This window comes from Adiantum capillus-veneris, chromosome 8 (assembly GCF_014529385.1).
Source record: "Adiantum capillus-veneris isolate H3 chromosome 8, ASM1452938v2, whole genome shotgun sequence".
Lineage (NCBI taxonomy): Eukaryota > Viridiplantae > Streptophyta > Polypodiopsida > Polypodiales > Pteridaceae > Adiantum > Adiantum capillus-veneris.
Genome location: NC_140938.1, coordinates 47,733,535 through 47,752,282, shown reverse-complemented (window position 1 = coordinate 47,752,282; position 18,748 = coordinate 47,733,535). Strand labels below are relative to the sequence as shown.

At 43.2% G+C, this 18,748-nt stretch overlaps 1 protein-coding gene across 1 annotated transcript; it reads right to left on the bottom strand.

The window, feature by feature from the left end:
- Positions 1 to 294: 294 nt before the first annotated feature.
- Positions 295 to 13,230, bottom strand: LOC147452087 (septum-promoting GTP-binding protein 1-like). The gene is made up of 6 exons (XM_086517881.1): positions 12,058 to 13,230; positions 11,690 to 11,801; positions 4,597 to 4,693; positions 4,388 to 4,427; positions 4,214 to 4,297; positions 295 to 506 (listed from the first exon to the last, which is right to left on the bottom strand). The coding sequence occupies exons 1-6, from the start codon at positions 12,589 to 12,591 to the stop codon at positions 342 to 344; spliced, it is 1,032 nt and encodes a 343-aa protein (XP_086374007.1). The 5' UTR covers positions 12,592 to 13,230; the 3' UTR covers positions 295 to 341.
- Between the last annotated feature and the right edge of the window lie 5,518 nt (positions 13,231 to 18,748).

Here is an 18,748-nt window from a genome sequence, read left to right as displayed (position 1 = left end):
ATCTATTGATTTTTGCAGGTCACCATTATAATTACGTTAATAATTAACGTGATCACGTCTTTTTCATGTGTAATTACTTGCGTAACTTATTAATGTAATAGCACGATCGTGATCACGTCAGTGAAATCCCTGTCTTAAGGACTATGTATTTTAGTTGATTGTTTATTACACTTGACGTTTTTTTGTGAGAGAAATGTGATGTCTATATTCCTTCAAGAAAAAAAGAAACTTTAAACTTATAGAAGAAGAAATATAATTGAATCAATGCCCCCTCAAGCTGACTATGTCTGTACATCGAGCCTAAGACTTGCAATCCTTTTAATTGAAAAGTGACATTCTTATCAATAAGATACAATGGGTTCTCCAAAGTTGGAGTTTTGTGTAATTCTACAGGGTAAATCGAAAAGCTTTGCCACAACCACCTTAAAAACCTTATGTACATTGATATTGTAGGTTACACTTGAGAAGAATAAAGGAGCTTTCATTTTCTTTGAGTGAATTCTTGCCTGCATTCAAGAAAACAAGGAAAATGCTCAATAACCAAAAGTTCAATATTTTTTTTTAATATTTGACCAACAATTTGATTAAGTGAATTTTAAAGATTTCATTTAAAAAATTATTTTCTCTTTGTTAGCATGTTGGGGAAGGGCTTAAAGGAATCAATCGCCTTATGATGCACTATTAATCCTTTTTTTTTCAATTATAATAACCAATGGTCTTGGGGATGGCATATTTGTTAAACTCTCACTTCAAGAGATATTGTAGCCTCATTGTTGCCTTTGATTGTTTCCCAACTTTGCCAAGTTCACCCCTACGTGCCTGCACGCACGTGTGTGTGTGTGTGTGTGTGTGTGTGTGAGAGAGAGAGAGAGAGAGAGAGAGAGAGAGAGAGAGGATCATAATTATATGTTTTATGTTTTCAAGATACCTTTTTTAGTTCTTTCTTTGGGGAGGCTTTTTTATATTTTTAACAACTATATTTTTTAGTTCACCATGCATTTGCCTCATGATTATGCACGTATAGCTTGCATTATGCATAAGTTTCACAGGCGCTTACCCCCTGCCCAAGACCTTGACGAGGAAGGTTATGCATAGCTTGCATCGAAGTTTCTATAGGACTTGTATAGAAGAGGTCATGTATCCTTGTATAATCATCATAGCTAGATTGGAAAGGAATACATAATTCTTAATAGCTTGCTTTCTTGGAGTCGCTCAATTTAGCCATATTTATTAGACACTAGAAAAATAATTGAATAGAATGAAGGAAACTAAGAAGGATGACAAAAAAGACTTTAAGGAAATAGAAGCGCACACATTTTTGCTGTGTAAAGGATTGGGCTTTTGGTAATAGTATGTTACTGGGTACTTCTAACTAGGCCTTAATGTAACCATTTGCCCCTCAAGGCTCATCATGAGCTTGAGGCTGATTTGTATATTTCTTGGTGGCATTCTAATACAATCACTCACAATTGTGAGTTTTGCAAAAAAAAATAAAAATAAAGGATAGAAGCACACATTGAAGTAGGAATTTCTTTTGTGCCCGAAAAATTATGGCGTCGATGTGAAGAAATTGGAAGAATGGAAATTAAAATTTGTCCAATAAGAAATTTATCTTAATTATGACCAACTAGCTAAACCATTACTTTGTTTCTCAAGCTTCATGCGAGATGGGGTTTGAGCTACCAGTGCTATCTTCGTTTATTTAAGGAACGTGCACAAATACAGAAGCCATTCTTCAAAAGCCTATTTATAGTAGGAAAACTTGTAGATGATAATGGTAGAGCACTTAATAAAAAATTACAACATTGGAGAAGGATGATTAAAAAAGCTAAAACCTTGGGGACCAGACCTAGGGTTTGTGAGTGTTTTGAGAGTCTGCGATGCAAAGTTTGGGAGGGGGGTGGGGAGAGGCCCCTACTACAAGGGAGTTCTCGGGAGGGGAAGCCCTAGCTATGCAGCTCCTGCACGTCTTCATCGTAGTCTCGAGCCTCGCTATTTTTGCATTCAAGTACCTTGGGGGCCTCATGTCTTGCATAGGGATCTGTTTGCTCTCGTTGGCTTGGTGGAAGTCCCGGGGGATTCACTATTATTAATGGAGGGACGTCACCTACATGCAACCGGATTAGAGAAACCCCCCTATATAAAGCTCCTTCCATACCAACCAACCCCTCTATATATGAGCATCATTGCAATGAATCGCCCCTCCTATCTTACATATACCAATAATCTACAATTTTTTTTGGCATCACCCCGTCGTGTAAGGATATAAAGTTCAAACCAAAACATGTGCCACCTACTTCTAAGTAGGATTCTAGGCAATGGAAGTGAAAATTTAGAAACATTCCTTGAATAAAAAAGCAGTGAAAATATTGGAGGTAAATGACCGTAAGAATATTAAAGCTCTATTAAAATACATGACCATGAAAAACCCACGACTTATAGAGTCACCACTCAACTTTAAAAAAATGATTCAAAGAGTAAGCAACAAGCAAAAATATCATAGACTTGCAAATCATCAGTCCTTGTAAGCTTTGAATTTGGTTTTTGAAGGGCACTTGGATGGCCATCCCTTTGATGAAGGATCCTAAGAAGTCTCCTTACTTCACAATTGAAGGGAAACTTTTTCTCGATCTCTTCAAGTGCATGGTTTTTCACAAGTCAACCCTTCTTATGCAAGCTTGACAGCCATTGGAAGGGCACAAGGGTGTCAAAAACTATCGTTGCAACCAACACTTATAATGAGAAACTGGACAAATTTTCATCCTTCGCAATTGAAGGGCAGCTTGATCTCTTCAAGTGCAAGGTTCTTCATGAGTCAACCCTTCTTGTGTAGGCTTGAGAGCCATTTGAAGGGTAGAAGGGTGCCAAAAAATATTATTGAGAGGGAGAGAGCGATTTCTTTGTATCTTTAAATCAGTTTCATGTTAGACATAAACGTTCAATAGAACTTAGGTTTCCACTTTGAAATTCCACAATTGTATGTATGTCTAAGATAATTTGTGAGAAACAAGAAAATATGTGAGCTTGCAGCTATACTTCCAATTAGTATAGCTATACTTCCAATTAGTATAGCTAGAGCATCCTCATGAATATGAATCTCTAATTCCTAATTATAACCCCTCCCTCTCCATTATACAAACGATATCGGCATCAGAAAATAGGGGTCCACCCCCTATTGTATACGGTTATGTGCAACCTCCAAACCCCCCCTCTTGTACACTCATGTGATATCGTACAGAAATACACAGTGAATCCCCCGAGGTCGGAGTCTAGGAGCTTCGAACGGAGCTCGTCGTGAGTGGGGGCGGAGGTTTTGGGGAGTAGGCAAAGCTCACTGCGTTCGGGGGCTACCACCTCTTTGTCCTACGTTCGTTTTCGATGGGGGAAGCTGGTCAATATGCATGGTATGCTATATCATGGAGAAGGACCGTTGGTCCGCCCTGTCAACTTTGTTCTTCTTGGTTGTGCTATGTTGCTTGGGCTAGAGCTAGTCCATTTTTTGTGGTGTGATACTGATTGGATTGTGGTGATGGCATCGTTGTTACTCCTTGTGCTGGTTGGGCCTACTATTTGAATGGGAATTGGCTTGGGGCGTCTGATCACTTTTGTGTGAGAGTCTTTTTTTGGTTGGTCTGTCTATGAAAAGGGCAGCTATGTGGTGGCACCCTGTTATTTGTCGTCCAGTGATGGGGACTAGGGCCTCGTCCTTGCAGCTTGTTGTTTGCTATCCTACGGTGGCAGTGGATGCAACTCGAATGGCAACCGCTCATGTCTCCTCTTTGTCTCTCAAGGGTGGCTCCTTGTTTAGCCAGGTCTCAATTATGTTATGTTTTGGGGTCGTTCCCCTTGTTAGCTAATGTATATGATGGTTCTTTTTAAGATATGTGTCTAAGAAGCTATGGTCAACTTGGGATGTCATGGCTCGATTTGGGCATGGCATGTTCATGTAAATTTTTTGGTTCTGTTAATATATTATACTCACAATTGTGAGTTTTGCAAAAAATAAAAAGGGTGCTAAAACCTTCAATTTTCCCCTAGTAAAGCATATGACTACTATAGCCACACAACACTCTGACACAGTGAGAGGAATCGATCTTTTTGATGCAGTGAAATGAGAATCACAACCTGTTGATTTGTCTAGAGGAGATATTGGCAAAAGGAGATGCAATGCAAAAATTTGATTCAAAAATGAATGTTTAATTTGCAATCATACCTCTTCTATGATGGCTAATTGAAACTCCTTCGACAATTGGACAAATCCGTCGTACTTTGTTCCAATTAAGACAATCAATGCAACCTTGACGCATCATTAAACAACTCTCAATTATTTCATTTGAGTCAACGCAACCAAAAAGAGATATTTTTAATTTTTTTTTTTGCATGTTACCTTGTTAGATTCTCGTGCACACAAATACCATTTCTTGACACTACAAGATAAGAAGCAAATTGAGCTCATATTAGAGAACACATCAAGACAAAAGGATCCTTACTGACTTACATATACCTAACTTGTAAGTTAATAAGGGCTTCAACTCCAAAACACTTATGTTCTTTGAAAAATGATTTGCCATAGTATCTTTTAAAAGAGAACAGTACCTTTGCAAGGTGGACCTACGAGTGAGATCGAACATGATGAATATTGTAGCCGCATCTTTGCAAACCATCGGCATTTTAGCTGAATACTGCCACTGCCCTTCAAATGACCATCCAATGCACATGCACATACCCACACATATGATGTCAAAAATACTAAGTTTACTCTAGCTTAAGGTACATATCAAACGGCCAAAGACCTTCATTCACTGTGTTGTTTTCTTTCACCAAGTGCTGCAAAATCCATTCACACACACCACACTCCTCCTAGATTTGCTAACAATGGAAATAGACTCAATAGTGTGCTTGAACCCTCCACCTTGAGGATATTATTCAAGCACTTTACCATTTGAGCTATGAAAATGGCCAAAGATATGAACGCCAAAGTTACTTACCTATGACTCAAGTATTTTGTTCATTAATTTAACTTTGTTTAATTGCAAAACAATGCCCAAATATTTTAATAACATCAACTACGTGGGTTACCTACTCTTAAAAACACCAACCCCCCCCCCCCCCCCCTCTTTCCCTCTTGTAAAGGAATATCCCCATAGAATCCTCACGAGTCAACATTTAAAATCGAAAGAAAAATATACCACCCCATGACCAAATAGGGTCTTTAATATGAATGAGCCTCTTAAAATTTTGATTCCTCTATAATTACATTGAAAAAGCAATGTTCTCTTTATGGACTTTATAAAAACTTGCTCTCTGTCTCTCTCTCTCTCTCTCTCTCTCTCTCTCTCTCTCTCGTGTCAAGGGTGTGCTTTCTTTCTTTATTGCACAAAAAGAGGACCATGTGTCTTAAGCTGGGCATGGCCTCTCCTCGTTTATTAAGAACACGGGATGGACTCGAGGGATCAACGGTGGGCGCTCAATCCACCGTTGATCTTGGCTGCATTTGGTAAAAGATTAGGTGCCCATCATCGTCGTCATTGCTCGAGCCCTCGTTATTTATAAACGAGGATATCCTCTCTTGCATAACTTATACACAAAACTAACGTAGTGAGATGAGGACCCACAACACTTGAAACTATCTTTATTAAGCATTTTAGAATGTAATGATTTAGTGTAGATGCAATAATAAAAGTTGGGACCATGTGATGTAATGTTTTTGACGCTCCCGGTGTATCATTGTCGTGAGCACTTCATAATAGGCAATGTATAAGTTCAAGGGGAAATTACCAAAATACCCCTCTAATTTGTGGAAATTCCCAAAATACCCTTGTATCTATTTTGGTTGGGTAGTTCAAAATTTCTAATCTTTATTCCTTTTTGACAATTGAGATCCGTTTGTTAGTGCTTAACATATAATTTTTCACAAATTGCCTCGGAAAAAAAAGGCAATTATGTCTAAAAATAATGAAGCATTTCATCTCCAAAGCCTACGTAACCAACTCAAATTCTAGTTTTAGCATCTTGTATTGATACACAATAAGTCTTCTTATAAAAAGCTAGAAATTTTTTTATCTTTGGAGAAATTTAATCTCACGACCAGGGGTATTTTGGGAATTTTGGAAAATTTGAAGGGCATTTTGGGAATTTATGATCAAATATTGGGGGTATTTGGGAATTTTTGAAATTTGAAGGGTATTTTGGGAATTTCCACAAATTAGAGGGGTATTTTGGTAATTTTCCCTAAGTTCAATAACAGTAGGGTGCCCTGGTGTCTGATCATGGGCATTGTCTTTTTGGAGTGATTAAGGTGGATAATAAGCCTAGCATACCTTGTGTAGAGCAAAAACCATAACTTGCATCACTCAAAAGAGTGTACATTTGGGAGGACGCATTGCACAATAGTGGCCAGCAAGTGGCAAACACTCATCCATTTCTAGGGATATTCTTTTGACTCTAATACATAACATGAGGGCCTACACTCTGGCATACATGACTCAAAATAGGTATGCATGCATACATGCTCCAAGTGGGACCTCACATAAAGGTAATGATATTGGCCATAGCCCATCCCCTTCCCCTTGGGCTTTGGACTATGATGAGATAATCGACAACTAAAGAAGACCCCCTTTGGGAACCTATAACCTAGGTAAATCACAAATCACAAAGGATAGAAGTTGTTCCTTGAAACAAGGCAGTCATTGATAAGCAACAATTCAAAGGGTTATCCTAAAATGATTCCTGAAAGAGGTGGAGGGAGCAATCACACAAGTGGAGTTGTGACGCCCCAGTTTCTGGGCGCGTCGGGGAGGCTTTGGGCGCGTCGGGGAGGGGGCCCGGTGGGGATTCATACCCGCACGCAGCCGAGGGAACTTCTGTCTTCAAGGGGCCCGGCGGGGATTTATACCCGCGCGCGGCCGAGGGACAAGGTGTTGCTTCAAGGGGTCCTGGCACGGACGGCACCGGCTCAGGAGGGCCCGGCTCGGACGGGACCGGCTCGGGTCAAGTTGCCTTCTCGGGGGCCCGGCTCGGACGGGGCCGGCTCGGGCGTGGTTGCGTTCCATGGGTCGACGGCTGTTTGCGTTTCGCGGGTCTTCGCGGGTCTTGCGTTTCGGGTCCCTAGCCCCACGTAGCCTCAGGCTCCGCCGCACCGCCGACGGGTCATAGCGTGCCTCGGGGAACCTTGCGTGGAGTCCCCAGGGTGCGCGAGTGCGTGGAGTGAGGCTACAGTGTCTAGGTGGGGGGTCCCCTCCCGTGGCCGGTCTTCGGGAGGCTCATACCCCTTATATACACCCCCGTTTGAAGAGAGTTCGACGACCGCGTCGAACGTGGGAAAAGAGTGCTCGGCTATGCATGAGGCCGTGGGGACAAAGGGGTGCATATAAGTGCAAGTGATCAAAACTGTTCCCAAAATGCAAGTAAGTAGGCATGCTTTGTTTTTGTACTTTTGAAGTGAGTGAGTGAGTATTTTTGGGGTTTTGGCAGAAAGCTGAAAAAGTATGCTTTGAACACCCAAGTAGAATTCCCCGTACTTGAGCGTTCCCCGAATAGGTAACCCAGTGTGCGCGGAGCCACCTGCTGCGTTGGTCCGCGCGGAGGCTTCTTGAAAGCCGAATCTGAAAGAGTGTTCCGTCGCAATGCAGCACTTGCGAGTTGGTCCCTGTTTGGACGTCATTTGGAGGGCATAGCTCGGGGCCCTGTGGTCTCTTTGTAGACTTGAATGGGTCTTCAGCTCATCATGGGCCACAAAAGTGGCCGGGGCGCGACGAACACCGTTGGCTTGGTTCGTCGCGTTTTTGGTGATTCTCTGTTTTTGTCATAAAGAGCCCTGTCTGGCTCGCATCTGCCTTTTCTTCTTGGGGAGAGCCCTGTCTGGCTCACATCTTTGCTTTTTGTCATGTGGAAGTGCCCGGCTCGGATCGGGGCCGGCGCGGGTCACGGGTGACGGCCCGTTGTTTGGACGCATCACGAAGAGCCCTGTCTGGCTCCCATCGTTCCTTTTCCTCATGGAGGTGCCCGGCTCGGATCGGGGCCGGCGCGGGTCACGAGTGACGGCCCGGTGTTTAGGGAACGCGTCACGGGGCGGAGGGCGTGTGGTTGCTTTCTGGAGCTCTCTTCACCAGGATTTTGACGACCCGGGCCATTGCGGTTGGAGTCGTCGTGAGTATCGTGCGCGTCGGGCACGTTAGTCTTCGGCTCGTTTCCAGGAGCTCGTTCTGGAGCTCTGATACCAAGTGTGACGCCCCAGTTTCTGGGCGCGTCGGGGAGGGGGCCCGGCGGGGATTCATACCCGCACGCAGCCGAGGGAACTTCTGTCTTCAAGGGGCCCGGCGGGGATTTATACCCGCGCGCGGCCGAGGGACAAGGTGTTGCTTCAAGGGGTCCTGGCGCGGACGGCACCGGCTCAGGAGGGCCCGGCTCGGGTCAAGTTGCCTTCTCGGGGGCCCGGCTCGGACGGGGCCGGCTCGGGCGTGGTTGCGTTCCATGGGTCGACGGCCGTTTGCGTTTCACGGGTCTTCGCGGGTCTTGTGTTTCGGGTCCCTAGCCCCACGTAGCCTCAGGCTCCGCCGCACCGCCGACGGGTCATAGCGTGCCCCGGGGAACCTTGCGTGGAGTCACCACGGTGCGCGAGTGCGTGGAGTGAGGCTACAGTGTCTAGGTGGGGGGTCCCCTCCCGTGGCCGGTCTTCGGGAGGCTCATACCCCTTATAGGAGTTCGGGGTAGTCACTTACCCCCTCCCTCCTCCACTAACTGCACCTCAAAAGGGTGCATGTGAAGAAGAAGTCACATCAACATCACTTCTTTCCAATCTACAATTTAGAGGGCTCCCCCATAAGCCCTTTAGAGGGCCCTCCAACCATCTTGAAAGTGCCACATAGGCCTGCTATCTACTAATGAATGAGCACATATATGGTTGTCCAAGTCTAGCCTATGATCTCCCCACCTCTAAAGTAGTGCATGGTGCGATGACATCTGCACTCCCAAGATTGACCTTGAGCTCACTTCCATATCTATAAAATGCGTAGTTGCAATGGTGAGCTTGCATATGCAGCATTCTTCTTGTTGCAACACAAAGAAAAAGTTGGCATCCATGCACAGAGTCCCACCGGCCCATCAATGTTTCTTACCGGGTAACGAGGGTTGAGAAGGCAATTCTCGAATGTGGGGGGTAGTTGAAGCACCCCCCCCCCCCCCCCCCCGACGAAACAACCACGATTTCCTCCACGAGTTGTGTACTTGCCATCCGCCAAAAAATTGAGGGCATGGGGCACCCTTTGTTGGAAATTCATGGACCCTTCAAAGGCACCTTTAGTGGAATGTGGGGGAGCCAAAGCTCTCTTGCCCCCTTCTGTCTGGGGTTCAACCAATACACCACCCATATGACCAAAAGGAAGGGGGGGGCGGGGGGGGGGGGGGGGCACTAGCCTTTAAAATGACAGGACAGGCTAGAGCCCAATTGTTGAATTGGTTTGAAAATTGAATGGTTTGTGATTGTGAGAGATGGGGTGCTTGGACTAGGACACCCTCCTCTCAAAGTGACATGAGCATGTCAAGAGGGGATCAAGGATGGGCATCACTTTGGGGTTGCAACGGCAAAATTAGAGCCACAGATTGCCGTCAAAATGCTACCTTGGGTGATGTCTTGGGCTCAACTTGTGGAGGGTTTAGGGGTGGGCGCAACCAAATTTAGTTTTTGGCCCAAATTTACAATCTTCCCTGAAGTGTCACTTAGAGAGGAGGCTAAGCCTCCAGTCAAGCCTCTTAGCAACTACCTTAATCAACATAGCTATAGCTTAGGGTTATTAGGCCTCTCCTGCAACCCTTGTCATGCTTGTGGGGGGGGGGGGGGGGGGGGGGGAGACATAGGCATTTGCTATGGATGCAAAAGAACTGTGGAAGACATAGCCCACATGTCTGTTAATTCTATTTCATATAAACCCATTTTAGATCCACTATTTAAATGGGCGGGGGGAAGACTTACAGGCATTTGCTGTAGATTGAAAAGAACCGTAGAAGACATTTTTAATGGGCAGGACTGCAAGCTATTTCAAAAGCTAACTTGGATTTGGAGAGAGAAGTCTGTTGTCTTGGGAGGATGGCCAAGTCTAACATCCTGGCGGCCCATGTACAGGTTTGCTCCTCTCTATATTTACTACTGTCGGGAGGACGCAGAGTTTGTATGTAGGGAGATGGCGGCGGACTTCTTGTGTGGTAAAGGCCTGTGGTGGACGTGCTAAAGCTTCCCTATTCTGCTGTGATTCTCTACACTCCGCATGCTCTGCATTCAGGAAGCTCTGATATGTTCGTTTTCTAGGGTTCCAACTGAGGGTCTTACATTGGAACACGAGCTCTGTGTAGAAGTGGAGTCCCTCTAAGTTACTCTAGAATGTATTTGGTGAGCCTAAGGGGATGCCCTATGTGCACGGTACACTCCACAAGGCAGCCATTGCTCTGCATTCAGGAAGCTCTGATACATTTGTTTCCAGGGTTGCCACCGAATGTACGCACTGACAATGCCAAATGCCCATCACGCTGAAACTATGTGCCCTGACAATGCCAAATGCCCATCATGGTGCGAGGTCGTAAGACCATTTACACATCGTGTACAACTGTGGAAACACATGTAGCGCTTGTCCTCCTGCAAAACAAGCCTACGTACGCAATGCACAAAAGCAATTGTATCATTACAATGAGCAGACGAACATGAAAGCTCATTAGATAATTGTTGCCAATGCTTCTATAATACATGACAAGAGTAGCTTTTGAGAAGCAAAAGAAGATTAGTTCAGTTTGTGGAGGAAGCTCTCGAGGGTTATGCATTCGGTGAGGCTCAAGTAGACTCATCTTTTGTATGGCATATGGTATGTTCAAAGAAAAAATGCCTTGAAAGCAGAGCATGTGAATACTTATTTTTCACTCTTACTGGCTATGTCTGAGATTAGCACCTATGTCATGATTATGCAAGAGAAGATCAATCATGCTTCTTGGTCCAAGATGTGCATCCGGACAATGTATTGATAGCCAAGTCGATTCATTTGACACAGCAAAACCAAGTGATTGAAGACAGTTTGATTATAAACATCAAAAAATTGGCTGCATGTGTAAGTGTGCATGTATGCTGCAAAAGCAGGGCTGTTCTCGTTGAATGGAAAATTGCTCGAAAGGCCTTTTGAACAGAAATACCCTCAAATGGATAAGGTATCCTTCATTGATGTGCTTCTTATTAATGCACAGTGGCTTAGCTTTTCCATGTGGTAGCCACAAAGTCAAAGTGTTATATTTTACAAGGCTGTGTTTGCAATAGACAACTTCGGAAGTAAACTATACTAACATATGTAAGCATGCTTATGCAGGTTGGCCAAAGTTGTGAACGAATTTCATGCTTGGCACACAAGTGCACACACATGGGTCCTGCTCATGCCATTTGTTGCACTGCCTTTCGAGAGAAATGTAGTGAGTATGTGGAGCTTTTCTAGAACCCGTGTAGAGCGGATATGAAAAGAGGAAGCATGTGAATTTCTAGCGCTAATGCCTACGTGGCACTACTGAATGCCCTTGATTTTAAAGATCTCAGAATTTTAAGGGCTTTTGCTAGTGCCTATGTGCCCTTGATTTTAAAGATCTATCTCCCTCTCGTTTTGAAAGGCAGTGCCATTGTCTGTCTGGAGATGCCTTGTTGCTTTAAATAGAGAATACTGACCTCCAAGGTCCCAAATGTGCAAGGCTATGTTGACATGTTGCAGCTTGCAAAGTTTCCTAAGCAAAGCAATATCCTTTGCATCCTTCTTCAGCTCCACGCCTCCATATCTGGCCTGCACAGCATCATCAATAGCTCTTATGGTGAGTTTTCCTTCAATGAAGTTGCAAAGAATGCACTTTTATCTGAATTATGATCTCATCATGGGAGAAACCTCTGTGTGTGTTGGCACACTTGCACATGGATGTGTGTATGTGTGAGTGTGTTTGCACGTGCACTTGTCTTTTCGCATAAAAAGCATGTGCCTTGAGTATCAGTGAGACGTGTGTGTTTAAGCACAAAAGCAATTGGGCATTTAGAGGTCCTCACACCATGAAACTTGTCTTGCCAGTTCTTGAGTCTCCGATGATGGCAACCTTGACTAGTACCGTGTTGACATCTTCAGAGCCTAAGTGAACAACGCTCCCGCTCCCTCTCTGAATTTGGGAACCTTTCAACATGTCGACAAAGGTTTCCACATTGCCAATTCGGCGAGGCATGGAGTTGACTTGCTGTGAAGAAGAAGGTGCAATACTCGATACTGTGGTCGCTTGGCCATTAGAGCATGTTCGTCTCAAATTTGCACGTGAATGTGGATTGATGTGGCCTGAGGTGGAGCAAAATTTCTCTCTAACTGAGTCATGATCAGATAGTTTGGATTGTGAGCTTGCATTGTGATGGGTTGAGTTGCCTTTGCATTGATCTGGCTCCAAATCATCGTCGACAAAGTGGTGTGAATGGTGGTTGTGTGTGTCAGGGGTGATGTCTGGGTGAGATGAGGTGGAGCGGCTGCGAGGAAGGCGTTGGTAAGGTGTGATTCCTTGCCGTGCACCGTCGTGCGCGCAGCAGCTTGTTAGAGAGTTCATCAGTGGGGGCAAGAGATGTCCAAAGCGGGGTGATGAGCTTCTCTCTTGTCAAAGAACCACAAACAGTGCTGAATTTGTGATGGCGGGTGTGTGTGTGTGTGTGTGTGTGTGAGAGAGAGAGAGAGAGAGAGAGAGAGAGAGAGAGAGAGAGAGAGAGAGACTCTGTGTGCATGCAAATAGACACAGAGAGCCCGCCCAAGTTTGTACAAACACCCACATTCAAATATGCCAATATACCCAGAAGTTACAACTCAAAACCGAGAGAACTTGGTCTCATGAGGGAGACACCTTGGAACGATTGTTAAGGTTGGGGTTGCTGTGCTTTGTGCTTGGGTACCTTGCAGCTGCCTTAAAGGCTCCTCTTCCTTACAACCCAACCTCATTCATTATCATCACCACCACCATGATGCCATTTTGCTATGCATGCACTCTTTTTTCTTTAATTTGTTGGGAATAACTTGAAATGCCGCGACTGGGGATTGAACTCTCTAGTGGATTGAAACTCCACCCCTGCGGCACGAAGCAGTTAACCGCTACACTAAGGTCCAGAGTAAGTAATATTGAGGCTTTAAGTTGTTCATGTACTGGTCTTTCTTTTCTGCAGCTGCTTGCAAGTCATCCTCTCACCTAATAAGAGTGCACTATTTTATTAGTAAGCTCTTATAAAAACCATGCTTTTGCAAAATTTTGGGGGGGGGGGGGGGGTGTGTGTGTGTGTTTTTTTTCTTTTCCCCCTCTTCAATGGTTGTGTGTGTTCGGTTGAGAGGTCAATTCAACTGCCGTTTCTCAGATAAATCCCATTTTTTCCAAGGTACGTAATACATCATACATGATGATACGTGTGTGTGTCTGTGTGTGTGTGTGTGTATAGATTCTTTCCTTTTGTTCTTTCTATTTTGATTCCTCAGTAGTCAGGATAGCGTAGCTCATGATGGATCGTGGATGCACAACTTGGGCGTGTGGGGTTTGAACCCGTAACTCCTACGCGCGTGCCTTGTGAGTGCCAGTCTGCCACAGACACAGACAGAGAGAGAGAGAGAGAGAGAGAGAGAGAGAGAGAGAGAGACAGAGAGAGATTGTACTAGTTTATGCTTTGATGGTGTGTGTGTGTGTGTGTGTGAGAGAGAGAGACACTCAGAGAGCTTTCGTGCTGGCCTTGAAAGACACTCTCCAAAGCGCGTATCCAACCACCCTCGCCATAAAGAATGACCTCGTTCCAACCTAGCAATCCTCTGAAGTACCAAAGTGCCCCTTAAAATGGATCCATTCAAAAGGGTTTTACTAGGGATGAACTTTAAAGTACTTATTGGTTCTTTTATGCAAATGCCTTGATTTTTCTTCTCTAATGGAGAGCTATTTATGTATATTATATATTAAGGAGATTGGTTTTTCAGTGCCACGTGTCAAAGTTTGTTGCATCCGGTGAGTTCCGGTTTATATGATTGAAGGGGAGAGGGGGAGAGAGAGAGGTCGTCGAAGGCGGCCGGCCGTACTAATACAATTATAAAAGGGGGAGGGATTCCGTCCCCCCCCCCCCCCCCCTCCCCTCCCCTCCCCTCCCCTCCTCCCCCCTTCTAACTAAAGCTCTTTGATCCAACTGGTGTTCCCTGCGCCTCCAATTGCACAATGACGCAGTGAGAGAGAGAGAGAGAAGCAGCTGAAGGTCGTTGGCCGTACTAGTGTACCTAATGGCATGTAGACTATGGTGTAGGAGAAACACCTTTGTTTATCAAGATAACCCCCTTTACCTTTCCAAACATGACCTTATAAGATCTTCAAAGGAGATAATTCAGCTCATTAAAGAATTCCCTAGAGATACTCTCAAGTCCATCCAAAAACCACACTTTTGACTAGCTTTACTCAATTGAGAGACTTCAATCTTTTTCCTCTTTCTTATCTTATCCTAGCAAGGATTGCCCCTTTCCCTCCCTGTGGGGCACTTTGGAATAGCCTTTTGCCCTTTAATTTTATTTCACTTTTTTTAATAAAAAAAACTTCTAAAATTTATATGGATTTCCAAAATACCTGGCAATCTTGGCCATCCAATGACACCAGTGAACTGAGGGTTCATGTAGGTCATCCCTAGTTCATTGTTTCATCTAATGGCTAAGGTTGTTGCCGATCTCTAGGCCCGGGAACCCGTGACCCCACAATTAAGAGGTGCATGATATAACCAACACCCATGAGTGTTGTTGACATAGTGGGCAAAAGGGAGCCTTATATTCTAAACTTTTCTTGGCACAAGTAAACCAAGGTTTGACAAGCAGAAATTTAACTCAAATAGGGACCCACCCCATGTGATTGTTCATGTGCCATTGCTTTTCATGCAAGTGTTCCTTGTTGTAGATCCCTCCTCCTATACTCCATTTATGACCACGTGTCCTTTAGTCATCAGGGGAGCCTCTCGACTCCTTTGGCTTGCATTGCAACTCTTAGCCAGTGTTTTAGCTTGTTGTGGGGCAAACCCACTTCCTACCTGTGGGTCCCTTGTATTCCTTTTTCTGTTGAGTAATTTAATCATTCCTCATTTGTCAAAAGAAAAAACTCTTGGCCAATGAAAGAGTTTCCATGGATTTAATTAGTGATGCATTGTGGAAGACGTCTCTATGTCTACACAAAATTTTATTAAAAAATTGTGATTTGTTTAGGTAAAGCTTGAAATTAGTATGATTATCATCTTTTAGAGATACAATTTTTGTCCAAAAGTGACCATCATGTGCCCTTTGAAGCTTTGCATGCAAGCTACTTTAGTATATTATAGAATTCTTGGCTTAGTTTAAGTGATTTATATAAATGAGCATTGCAAAATCAAATGAAATTTTTTGACACATGGAAGAGTCTCTCCCTCTCTCCTTTGAGTTGATGATGCCATGATGTTTTGCATGATGTGCGTTATAGAGTACACATAGTTTGCATTATTTTCAACAATTGATCCGTTCATTGCTACTTCCCACATAATCAGAAGAGTATATGTGCTCACTCAAGTTCTCTCTCTCTCTCTCTCTCTCTCTCTCTCTCTCTCTCTCTCTCACACACACACACACACACACACAGGAGAAAAAACGAGTTGCGCTCATATAAAAAGTTGATGCATTTGAGCACATTACAGTCATTCAAATCATATTTGAGCAAATTTTCTTCACTAAAACCATATTTCCTTAGTGCTATGCATGATCATCTAAATATAATTATATAATGACATGCCTTTCCTCCATCTCACAAGTTTCATATTTGCTTCCTAATATCTTTAGAGCTCTTAGGTGAGAAGAAATCAAAATTCAAAAAACCTAGAGTTTGTTGTCGTAAAAACATTAAAAATGGAGACAATTTTTAATGTCTAGTTAAAAATAATTTCTTATGGAGTCAAATTAATTTTTAGATGGTACTAAGAAATTCTAATTAAAAAAACCGTACCTTTGTTTAGTGTTGGGGTGTACACACGATCACGTTTGGAGATTATTTTCAAGCAAACAATTTCTAGCAAGCTCTTTTCTAACCCAAGGAGAGTTCTTTTTAAATTAAAAAAATCAATATTTACTTGAAATACCACAAATTATTTTTAAAATTTGGACTTTGTTATTTGAAATAGCAATCTCCATAGATTTAAATTCTCAAGAGCCCTTGAATTGCCCTCATGAGATTTTGGAAAGCCTTTAATTTGGTGGCTTCTATCTTGGGATGGAAATACATTTCCATTTGTTCTCTAGGTTTTTGCCGGCTTGTAATCTCACTTGATATGCTTCTAAAGCTACATTTATAGGCTCAAAGAAGCCGCAAAGCATTAATTTCACTAGAATGGGATTGCCACTAGGCAAGGGAGACTATTTCTCTAAGAAAAGTTGCGGTCTCGCCATGCCTACCCTTGTTTGTGGCATACCTTAAGAGCCTATACAAGCTAAAATGCCACAAACTGGTCCAAAACATTGTGGCTCTTATTTAGGCATCCTGGTAAATTCATTGTTGAATTTGTCTTGATAGATTATGTGTGGTAACATTAATGATCCTCTTTGTAGAAAGGCATAGATGATATTACTATCCATGAGTGCTCTTGGCTTGGGATGCAAGGTCCAAAACATCTTTTTGTTGGAATAAGGGTCGTAGGGATACACATGTTGCTTGGAGAAGATGAAAAAGCTCAAGGCACACAACAAAGAGTATATTGCTTAGTGCACAAAAAGAAAGATAAGATAGCCCTAGAGTGATGGACGTATATACAATGCATGGGAGAAAAACCTCCAAGTAAAAGGCAAAGTGGGATGGTGGTCCTATTTGTTTTAATACACATTACTATCATATATATGGTAAAACCCAACCTCCCCCCGCCCCCCCCTTCCCCATCCACAGGAGTGATGTGGTGAAAGAGAGCTAGAAAATAGTGTGTAGGGAAGTGCCATTCCCTAAGGACATGATCAATCCACAAAGTGAAGCAAGCCCAAAGCTTTGTGGAAAGCTTCAAAATTCTCACGAAGTAATGCTTCTGAGTAGAGATTCACTCAATCCATCAAATCATGGGTCATAATAGCCCATGCCCAGTTTTGTTTTGCAATCGAGACCACAAACTTGGCACACAGGGCCTCGGCATGAACATCCGGGCTGCCCTACCCCACCTTGCTATGTTGGTCTAGCGACTATGTCCCACTTTTTCCATTGCCAAGGGGTTGAGGCTTTGGTGTTATTTTCCATTGAAACTATTAAATTAGTTTCAAGAATTCTTTCCATTTACCCTTGGCTATTTTGCGGAGGGGCTAACAAAGACAATATAGGGGATCATGAAGGAGTTGATCACTTTGACAAGTAACAATCTTTTTTTGCCAAACCCACAATATGCAGGTGATTGTATTAGATTAAACAAAAAAGTTACAATATAATCCGTCCTCAGCACGATCCATGTATGCATAACAGTTCCAACAACCATAACTATCATCTCAAGATGGCATCACAACATCACAACATCAAAACAAGTCAATGAGACTAGACCATACACCATGCCTTTTATAAGGAGGCATAACCATGAACAAAATTACATGCTGGAAACAAACAAGAGTATACCATAATAGAGAGCTGCTCAAGGGTGCCATCATGATGAGAGGATTGCCACTCCAACTCAGTATGCCCAATGCCCCCAACCACCACCACAGACAAAATGGCATCCATCAAGGAAGAGGACCACAATGCTGAACTGCAAGATAGGCGGAGCAACCCGTACATCTCCATCACCATCATGATAAGAAAAAATCTTTTTAAAAAAAACCAAACTCACAATTTGTGAATGGATTTTATTAAGCACAACAAAGAATTTTTAAACGAGACTCAAGCTTAAGACGAGCCTTGAGGTGGTGAAGATTACAAAATGGAAGCTTTTACTTCTCACAGGTTGACAACATAGCATGGGTAGCCCTAGACCAGTCTCTCGCATCTTGCTTGCTTCCGAGTATATAGATCATCACTCTGTTTTCTTGTATAATCTCTAAAAGGCTTGCTACATCAAGGTCTCCCTCAAACACACTATCGTTGCTTGCCTACCATATATGGTGAAAGAAGAAGTACCTGAAAATTTGAGTGCAAATAAGAAGAGTAGGACTTCCCATCTTCTTGCCACCAAGGAATAGATCAGTCTTGAAGAACCTGATATGCCATGTCCTTTGGATCCACTTGCAGATTTTTCCTACAAGGCCTCTAATTGCGTGGCATTCCATGAAAAGATGGGCCCAAAGCACCGATTGGACCCAATTCCTCTTTTGTGGATCTTTACACCTATCAACAGAGCACCCCACATCACCTTCCACAAAAAAATCTTCATAAACTTCGGCCACTTTGGCTTCCGGATGTCATAAAATCTAATATCTAACCAACCCAAATCATTTTCTCATATTAAACTAATAACTTAATGTGGGAGAATAAATGAAAACAAGGGTTAGAATATAAACATGTGCTTACCGGTCTATCTGAACACGATGCCAATGGTAAAGGGGTCCAAATGAGAGATGGTCTCTCAAAGAGAAAGGCTAGCTAAAGGAGCTTAAAGACCTTAGGGTTAGCTTCATTAAAGACTTCCAAAGGCCCTTGTGTAAAAGTCCTTAGACCTTAGGTTAAATCTAGGTCTATGCTTGAGGTGCTTGATAATTAAAAGTGCATGAGATGCTTGATAGCTAAGGTG